The sequence below is a fragment of the Phymastichus coffea genome, unplaced genomic scaffold (genome assembly GCF_024137745.1).
Source record: "Phymastichus coffea isolate CEN01 unplaced genomic scaffold, Cenicafe_Pcof_1.1 PCOF00049, whole genome shotgun sequence".
Lineage (NCBI taxonomy): Eukaryota > Metazoa > Arthropoda > Insecta > Hymenoptera > Eulophidae > Phymastichus > Phymastichus coffea.
The window spans coordinates 558670-569295 of NW_026706860.1; the positions used below are offsets into that span (position 1 = coordinate 558670).

The 10626-nt window shown below is 37.0% G+C and overlaps 1 protein-coding gene across 1 annotated transcript; it reads right to left on the reverse strand.

Moving 5' to 3' along the window:
• Positions 1 to 6864: 6864 nt before the first annotated feature.
• On the reverse strand, positions 6865 to 10153 carry LOC131665274 (uncharacterized). Its single transcript, XM_058937062.1, has 2 exons — positions 7558 to 10153; positions 6865 to 7460 (listed from the first exon to the last, which is right to left on the reverse strand). The coding sequence occupies exons 1-2, from the start codon at positions 10151 to 10153 to the stop codon at positions 6865 to 6867; spliced, it is 3192 nt and encodes a 1063-aa protein (XP_058793045.1).
• Between the last annotated feature and the right edge of the window lie 473 nt (positions 10154 to 10626).

Sequence of the window (10626 nt, forward strand, 5' to 3'; positions counted from 1 at the left end):
AGGGAGAGGTAGGCCTCGAAGGACCGTGCCCGTCGTACAAAGGACGGTTGGGCCGATAAAACCGAGCGGTAACCGACGAGGGCCAGGACGTTCCCACAAAGAATCGCAAGGGAGCGTATAACTCGGTGGGATGCGGCTATTATTAGGATTGTTTCTTCGCGCAGGGAGATTCATCCGAAATTTGTTGTTTTTTGGATGTTTCAGATGGACCGGAGAATCGTCATCGAAGAGGAGACCTTCGAGGTGGTCACGCAGATGTTGTTGGATCTGCAACTGGGCTCTGATGCGACGCAGCTAATTGAAGATCTGCGGAGCTTCGCCAGGGTCCAGTTGGAAGGGACCACCCGAAGGGAGCGGCGCAATGCCTCGGTGGCAGAGGTTCTCCGGGATTCGTCGTGGGTCGCCCCGAAGAAGGCTTCTCGGGACGCTTCGACACAGACCGAGGACCAGGACAGTGTCGAACGTCCCAAGTCTACAGTGGACCAGGGGGTGCAGACCCTCAAGTCCGGCGTAACCCTTACGTCGGACAGTGCGAGCCAATGCCCAGGACCCAGGGAAACCTGTGGGGCCTCGCACTGGGTCTGCAATCATCCCCGGATCCCTGAGCAGCCTACTCTCCTCCTCGACTTCAGACACGTGCGTCTGGGGATCAACGAGGTGGGGAGTGCCTGGCGGTTCGCTCAAGAACTCCAGTCTCAGGTGCAGGAGCACCTGAGACGCTTTTTGAGCCGCCAGGGCGCAGAAGAGCTGCTCGGGGAGTGGGCAGGGATGGCTCAGCGTCAGAGGGCCTATGGAGAGGCCCTGCTGCGGGTGGATAACGGACAAGAGTCCTCCGCAGCGCTCCCGGCGCCGGCTCAAGGGAAGAGAGCCCCGGGAGCTACTGACGCTGGACCAACGCTCACGGTCCATGTGGACGGGCGCATGGCTCCTGATACCACCATCGTGGTTAGGTCGCAGGATGGACGTGCGACCGCCATGGTGGGAGGCGTGACTATCGTCGCCTCACAGGGAGTCAGTGCCCAGCAGTCCCCTCTGGCTGCTGAGCAGCCATCACGAGGACGGGAGGCTGCTCAATCTCGGTCGCAGCTGAGGGGCTGCTACATCTGTGGAGAGCCTGGGGTGACCAACTCCCAGCGGTGCCCGAAGAAGGCTACACACTGGCGCTACCCGAAACATCGCGCGCCAGGTGTAGCCAAACAATGATGTAGGCCCTGGAGGGCAAATAAATTAGCCGAAATAAAGAAGGGAGTGTTATTTTGTTTCCTTTCCTTCTTTATTACTTTCAGGTTCCTGATGACAGCGAATCGCGGGTATTCGTCCTGCCCGGGTAGTCAGGACTTGGAGGGGGCTGCAACGGTAGTCGATTCAATTAATCGAACCGTTCGCGATTCTGAATTTCGCGCGTTAGTTCTAAGAATTGAGAGAGAGAGGGGGCGCGCGATCTTTAAAATTAGCAGTTACGTCTCAGCTGTTGATACGTGTGGATACCGCCGAATTTTGTTTGCACTGTTTTCTCGCCGAGTGATAGTTTTACCAGGAGTAATTACACGCGCGAGTGCAACAACGTGATCGGCAGATTACAGCATCACGGGAGCGGCATTTGCAGCATTAGCAGCTGATAGGCGGCACGAGACAGCGCAGCTGAGATAACAGTTCCGGAGGCAGTTGATACATTTTATTGGCATCAACAATTACGGCTGATCACCGTAATTGCACCACAGGGTAGGTGCACCTCCCTTTATTATCGCGTGTCAAAATATATTTATTATTTTGTTTAGCCGCGTTAGCGTTAATAATTTTGTATTCGCGCCGAGCGTTAGATCGCGCCAAATTTCGTATCTTCTCTCTCTCTCTCTCTTTCCCACGGAAAATTATTTGATTGTAAATCCTATTCGCGTGCGTCAGTCTTTCGGCCCGACAAAGACTGTATAGATTTTTGAATAAACTTTGTTAAACTTATTCGCCGATTTCGCCATATGATTTTCCTAATAGTTTAAGAAATTGGAATAGGCTTAGGTGTTAATCCTATTACGTCTAGGGGATTAAGCGGAGAAGGAGTAAAGTCGCTCACACGTCAAACTCATCATGTGTCACAAAGCACGTGACTTAAGGTGAGTTCAACTCTGCTTGATTGAGGACAATCAAATTAAATCAGCTGACGTTAAGGCGAATACACGTACTAACATACGTGTTAACGGAGCGGAGGTTTGCTCTGCATCGTGGGAGTTTGCTCTTATATAAATTTCCCATTTTTGCAGGTTTGCCCCCCCGTTACAAATTATTTTATTATAACTAACTTTTTTATCTTATTAATTTTTTAATAGATCTCTAAAAAATTCGCGAAATTTTACTATTTCAAGCAGTTTTCAAGTAATAAGCAAGACTGTTTTGGATAATAGTTTTTGTCGATTGCTCAAACATTTTTAGTTTTAAATAATTCATTATATTTTTGTACTAACTAAAATTCGTAGCTATAAAAATTTGAATTGTGAAATAATGTCGTTTTCGTCCCCTTTATTAGTTAATTTAGTTCTAAAAAACGGGTGGAACGAAAGTTATAATATGTTTATCTGTATGACACTCATGCGCAATCATTATTAATAAGGATACGGCTATATTGTTATAAAAAATATATATATATATCTGTTTTTTTGTGTTTAATCATTAATTACACTCAATTTGGCGAATATCTTGAATGAAAGTTGACGATTATATTCATAATAGTTAACTTCGATTTTCCAGTATTTCTCATAGACTTTTGGTAATTAGTTAATAATTAAAACTAATAAAATCTTGGTTGTTTCCAAGTAAATATAATCCTTAACTTTTGTTCTTTATTTTAGTTTTATTATAGATTACATAATATTTTTGCATTGGTAAGATTAGAGTACCACACACACAATTAATTTAAATATTAAAAAATTTTCAAGTATAAATGAAAATAGTACATAGAGGGCTATCTATGTGAAGAGGGCCCAAAATACTTGAATAAGGCCACTCTCGCATACTCCGCTCCCGACCAATTAGGGCCGAAATTTCGCTTACGCTTGGGACACTCACCGAATTTTCCAGCCAATCAAGCCAGGAAAATTTAAGTTCCTCCTGCCTAAAAATGACGAAAAAAATCGGAGTGGGACTCTCTCGCGAAAAGCACAAAAGAAAGCTCGTCTAGAAAAATAGGCAGTTCTACCCCAGTTCGTTCTAATTCAGCAACTTTATAAAAAGGACCATCGTTTTATCAAGTTTCATGTGTGTGTGGGAAATAAATCTTAAAAAGTAAGTAAAAAAATATAATAAAAACCAAAACTCTAATTTGCTTCATTTCTTTCCTCACTCTTTTCTTTGTTAGTTCCGCGTACGTTTTTTTATTTAGATAGTTACACTCGATTGCCAAGCGTATGGTCGAGTGCATATTAGATAGGCGCCCTTTTTCATTATTTATTGCCAAGTGTGTGATAAGGTAACGCGAAGTATAACTATATTATCAAAAGTGTGGTATAGTGAAGCTTCAATCCCCCGTCACCAAAAAAAGAATTTCCCACAATAGTGGTAAGCACGTTCCAGTTATTGTCCAAAAGGATAGATCAAAAAGTGCTTCTGACACTACGTCTATCTCAGACGTGCTTGAGAAATATGTTGCGTTAACCGACGTAACTCTTGTTAACGTAAGGAAGATAAAAGATTCAAAGTGATACTGACAGGGGAGAGATACTTGCCCTCCGCCTCCGATTTATCTGAAACATGGCAGAGGGGTCGAGTTTAGAAAAATATTTCACTCGTATTTTCTTTTATCTACGGGAATTCGTATTTAAAGGGTGAAAACCACCCTTAAAGTTCACCCTCTAAACCCGTTTTTATTCAGTGAGTCAGAGTTGAATCAACATTTTTTACGAAATCCAACGCCTACTTATTTCTTTCAAAAAGACAAATATTTGGGTAAAGTTTAGGAGCCTGAACGCTCATGTGTAAGTATGTCTAGGTGGAAAAACTCATCCACGAAACAGTTTTTCTTAATATCTTGTGATTTGATCGGATTCTTTAAGATAAAATCTATGCTTGTTCTTTTCTTATAAAAAAAATGAGTATTCAAGCAGAAATTAGTGATTCAAATATGTTCAGAGGGTGAGAACCACCATTAAAACCCTCAAAAATCAATTTTTTTAATATTTTGAAATTGGATCGGAATTCCTTGATAAAATCAACGTCTGTTTATTTCTTATAAAATAATAAGTATTCAAGCACAGTTTAGGAATCCAGATATATCAAAGAAGTGAAAACCACCTTTAATACTCACCCCCAAAAACCAATTTTTTAATATTTTAAATTGGATCGGATTTTCTTGATAAAATCGGCGCCTGTTTATCTCTTATAAAATAGTAAGTATTCAGGTATCGTTTAGAGACCCAAATATTTCAAAGGGGGAGAACCACCATAAATACTCACCCCCGAAAACGAATTTTTTTAGTATCACGAAATTAGATCGAAGTTTTTTATAAAAGTCAACGTCTGATTATTTCTTGTGCAAAAATGAATATTTGGGTACATTTTTAATTTAGTAGGTAAGGGGTAGCAGAACTTAATTTTTTAACTTTTGTTTTTGATGTGAAAATATTTTTATCAGCCAAATTTATTGGATAATTGGCATATTATATACATCACAACAAATTATTGTTTATCTGTTTTGAGATTATTAAAAAACAGTAATTTAAAAAAATTCAATATAACAGTCATTCTAAAATATAATGTTGAATTGCTTATTTGAGTCTTGTGGCGGGGTGTGAATTCCGTTTTAATTGAGGAGCAGGAGGAGACGGGAGTCAGTCAACCAACTTGTTACTTGTTAGAAATAATAACGGCGAAATTATGATCTGCATCACATGCGAGTTAGTTTATTTATCTATTTTCTACAGTATACTTGGCTCGCGTGTTTATATTTATGTAGCGCGCGCGCGTCAATAACGTGCCGCGCCGGAGCAATCGCAGCTCTTTGTTCGCAGAGTTAGCACATGCACGCTACCGATTCTTACCGAGTACGAGGGATTAGCAATTAGCTCCCCGCAGTCGTACGAAAAGTAAAACAAAGTCGCGATATAAAGCTGGTCAGCTTACCTTTGTATCGGTCGCATTGCTCGAAAGGGGGAAAGGAGACAAGTTCGTTATCGGTTGTTCGTAGGAAACAGCTCACTCCCGGTTTCGCCCTCGATGGCGAAACTCTGCACCCACACTCACTCACACACACTCGCTACAACAGCGACGAAAACAGATATCTCGATCTCGGTAGTGACACTTCCACACAATGTTCGGGTAACTCGGCTGGCTCACTTCGTATCTCTCGGGAAAACTTCGGGGAAAACTCTGGCTACTCTTTATTGTGGCTGGATGTTCCAATAACTTATCCTCGACTGGTTCATTTATATTCGCGCGCGTTCCGTCCCGTGTCACACCAGGTTCCCTTTTTCTATTTTTCCCTAACCAGTAGGTGCTGCCCTCGCAGGCAGCAGCATGGTTGAGGCGATAGCGCTAACAAGACGTTTACCGTCACAGTCTATATATTATAAGTGAAGTAAATAAGTATCAGTATAAGTGAAGTAAATAAATATTATTATAAGTGAAGTAAATAAGAAAGTTTTTTAATTGCAGTATATTTAATAGCAATTGATATCTTTATCAAAATTAATATTAGTAATTTAAAAGTTTTTTTTTTTTGCAAATTTTATTGAATATATGTCTCACAATAATGGTAATTTATGAAAAAATGTTGAAAGCATAACAACCATTCATAGTGCACGATTGCAGTCTCTCCACATACACTGCAAATTTGTTCCTCTTTAAAATATAAACTAAAATCTACTGGAGTTTCAAATCGTGCAGGTTTTTCGGTTAGGTACTCACTTTTCTACTATGCGTATTTAAAAACTTTTTAGAATCTTGGGGAAGAAAATTGGTTATGTGTTAACGATAGAATCTTGATTGTATTATTTCTTTCGTGTAAGTTGATATCATAATTCATAAGAAGTGTTATGTCAGATAATTTTCTTATAAAATTCTTCCATAATCTAAATCAATATACATTAAAAGGTTATATCTAACTTATTGTGCCTTCTGGTATTGTTTTCAAAATAACACTTCTGTCATTTGATACAGCTTCGTTAACAGTTTTTTCACATTGTCTACTCGATGAATCCAATAGCAATATGGGTGCATTGTTACTCTGAACTAAAAAGACATTCTCAATCTAATTTTGAAGTAGTTCCTTGGATAATTTTCCAGAGGCAGATACTTCTAGGTATATATTTCGTGATCTAAATAACGGTTGTACTACTCTAGATCCCAATTCTCCTTTACTCTCTTTCAAAACTATATATAAAGGGGCCATGAGCTTTCGCTCTGCTGATATAGTTGGCTGTATGGTATAACTATTTGTTGTTGAATGTACCGACTGAACGATGTTTTCAACTTTCTACACTCCTTTATAACAAAGCGTTCGGTCATTATGTATTTCTAAATTAAACCTACTCTGGTCAGAATTATAAACGTTTTAAGCACAATGAACTCTTCTAAGATTTTTAACTTCGTTTACAAAATTTTTTTTGTTTTGTTCTTGATCTTTTACGTTCTGTATGGATAATGTAGTAACAAATTTTCTTATCTGACGTGATACAGTGTGATTTTTTTTTTGAATACCCATCTATGTTGTGAAGCTTTAAACCATGGAATTTTGACTTCTATTTTCTTTACAAGAGCCCATTTTTTATACTAGAACATCACAGCGCGCTTCGCGCGCTCAAGGCAAACTGCAGTACATGTTAAATGTTGATAATGGTCAAGTAAGAATTGAAATTATTGAAACGTGAAGAGAAATCATTATTGATACAATTCTGTATAAACATAATTTTTAACAATCGAAGTTTGTCTTTGATTTCCTAGATAAATTGTCAATGAATCCCATGATCTTACTCTAGACATCGCTACGTAAAGTTGACCATGATTAAAAACATCCCGTCTAAGATCAATACCAATTTTTTCTAAAGTTTGACCTTGAGATTTATTAATAATTATAGCAAAAGCCAACTTTATTGGAAACTGTCGTCTTTTAAAAGTAAACGGGTATTTATTTTCGCAGTATAATGTAATTCTATTGAGAAATACTATGTTATTGCGTTGGTCTCCTGTTAATATCTTGCATTTTAATAAATGATTAGAAAAATCAAGTACTTGTAATCGTGTTCCATTGCACAGTCCGTCACTGAGACTAATATTTCTGATTAACATGACTATACAAAATTTTCTTAAACGTAATTTATGAGGAGGAAAGTTAGGTGGATTTAATGTATTAAGATATTCTTGTAGCAAAACTTCTTCAAGATTACCATTATCACAATTTTCTGTACTGTCTATGCCTGTGTATATGTGTTCGCCACTTTTATCTAATAAATCTGTAATTTTATTATTCATTTCATCTACATCAGCATTTCAGGCAGATTAAATTTGCAAAATGACTAATCTCATCAAATTTTTTGTCTTTTATTAAGTTTCCAAAAATGTTTTGAACAATACATTCATCTGCAGGTAGAATATAGTTCGGTGGAAGCTGTATGTTATTATCTTGATCATTTACTGTCCCATTACCGACATCCAATAAGTACTTAGCAAATGCAAGTTCATGCGGCCAAACTCTCATGTTAGTTTTTAATTGAAACTTCGAAAAAAGTGGCCATAATTCAGAGTTCTTAATGGATAAATTTAATATTTCATTACGTGTTCCATTAACTTTTATAGGAAGCAATTGTCTAAAATCACCACCTAAAATCATTATTTTTCCCCCAAATGGTAGATCATTGTTCATTATGTATTTCAACGTTCTATTTACTATTTCCAAAGCATATCTAGGTGCCATTGGCGCTTCGTCCCAAATAAATATTTTAGTATTTTTTAAAATCATACCTTCATTAGACTGTATTTTTATATTTGAAGAAGAATCATTAAACATCGGAACTGGCAACCCAAAAGTTTTATGAACAGTTTTTCCACTGGGCAACAATATAGCAGCGATACCGGTAAATGCCATTGTTAAACATTTGATGTTACTTGACATTAAAAGGTTGTAAATTGTAGTATAAACAAAAGTTTTCCCAGATCCTCCCTGTCCATCTATATAAAAGCAAGTCGAGCCGGTGTAATCATCAGATCGTGACGCTGTAATAACGTTATCAACAATTTCTTTTTGCTCGGCATTTAATTTTTCATATTGTTGATTCCCAATTTGTAATTGATGATGCAGGATATCGTTGTCATTACTATCAACGTCGTGCATTGCAATATTTTGATCCATTGTTGGGAAATTAGCTATACTTGTGCCTTCTTTGAGCAAAATATTATTTATTTCACTGTAAGCCATCTCATAACTTTTAGTTAATTCGTTATGTCGCGAAAAATCTTCGGACATAGCGTCTTTAAATGTATCCCACAATTCTTCTGGGTGAACAGGTTGGCAGTGTATTAATATAATAGCAAATAAATGTCTTAAGCGTTTTGGCATCATCCAAGATACTGCTTCTCTCATTGCTTTATTCCATTCATCATCATCTTCAATAATTCCTAATGCTAAACACGCTGCTGTGAAAGAAGGATGCAATACATTATCTACTGTTTTCAAGTCATTGTAACTTTTTGCGCCTTTAACATGTAGTAATAACAATCTTAAATGAAATAATTCTAATTGAGTTGGACTAACTGAATACATTCTACCAATGCAATTGAAATTTTTTTTACGATCTTCCCATGCAGATACCATTTCATCATTAATTTTTTTCTTCTTATAGGTGAAATGTTTTGGTATTTCATGATAAAAATATTGTCTTGCTCTCTCATTATTAGTATTCAAAGTAAAATAATCAAGTAACGTACTACTTGAGTTATTTAAACTTGCTAATAATGCACATTCAACTTGATTTTTTATAATAATGACTGATTGTTCATTTGGTAGATGTACTTGTAATCTTGTAACAGTATGACTTTTACCTTGCATTGTTTTACTAAAAATACGATAACATGCCTCAACTGGTCCAACATAACGGGTATCAATAAAATTGCGACATTCATCGTGCTCAATCGTGGGACCATTTTCAGGTTGTCCAATCACCACTGTAGCAGAATCATGACCCTTGTATATATATTTGTATAAATATTTAATAGCTGAAATACTTGAAACAATTTCAACGTTAATATGGCAATCAAATATTTTGAGTAATTCAGGACAGTATGGAACTATCCATCTGTTATCTACTGTACGATTATTAGAAAATTCGTGAGCGATACCAGTATCTGTTCGACGATATTTTGGGAAACCATTTTCATCCATAGCAGTATTTTGTTGAAATTCTTTTGGAAAATGTTTCGAGCATTTGCCATCTTTCATGCACCAGTCAGCGCATGGTCCATGAATCATATTTTTCATGACAATGTCGTATAACCGTGGATTCCTAATTTTTATTGGTATTTCTGCAGATATGAATTTATCAACTACATCAGGTGTAGTAATTTTGAACCCTTGTTCAAATGTAATCAATAAATGCATATGCGGTAATCCTCTTTTTTGGAATTCAATAACATATACGTAAGAAGCAACTTTGCCAAAAAAGCTTTTTTTTATAACAATATCAAGCAAACGATCTTTTTTCAAATCAAAAACTCTAGCAACTAAATCTGGCCTGTCAGCTGCTTGTTGACCTGGAAGCAAATTTTCTTTTATTTCTGGCCAATTTGGATTACATGTCATTGTAAGAAAAATATCTGGTTTTCCTGTCTCATTGACAATAGCCATAGTATCTTGATAACATTGTTCCATATATCTAGGTGATCCTGTAAAAGATGACGGAAGAATGATAGTTTTACCTACATGACTATTAATATCATTTGCACAATTCCTCATGTGATCGTGTAAACCTTTGTACGTATCAACTCTTAATTCTTTTTGATGGTTTTTGCAATACTGAATTCTATCTCTTTCAATTTTTACGTAACTGTCTACTACCCATTGCTGAAATAGCCTACGATCTTTTATAATAGGATTAAACTCATTTTCTTTAATAGCCATTTGAAACCTAGTATAATCTAAACGTGTAATTCTTCGAGTATTGTTTGAACGAAACATGTTGCTATGCCAACCACGCGTTCCATATGGATAAAATAATGGATAAATCCACGATTCAACATTCGGATCCATCGAACTAACAATTTCTAATACCTTCGTATTTTTATTTCTTATTGTAATATAAGATTCCGGTATTTCACCATCTGCAGTCGTTGAAAAGATAGCAGCAATTTCGTTTACTCTTTAAGCATTATATCTACGAATATCTTGACCAGGCTTCAATGAAAATAATAATTGCAATTCGCATGGAGGTGAATCATTTCTCATATCTGTTATTAGCTATTGCATGCGTATTTCATCTTTCATCATTTCATAAGATTTCGCAAAAATGTTTTCATTGCGAATAATTGTATCTGAAATTGACATCAATTGATAATCTATAAGAGGATTTTCTTGCATTCTGTAATTTAAAGCTTCGCTTTGATCAATAATAAAAAGTTGACCATATGAAGGATTGTCATCAGCACTGGGAT

Excerpts from the sequence above, each read along its gene's own strand:
- LOC131665274 (XM_058937062.1), bottom strand. The coding sequence starts at position 10,153 with ATGTTTCGTTCAAACAATACTCGAAGAATTACACGTTTAGATTATACT. Across the intron at positions 7,461-7,557 it reads TATTCTACCTGCAGATGAAT|ATGAAATGAATAATAAAATT; the intron begins GTATTGTTCAAA and ends ATGCTGATGTAG.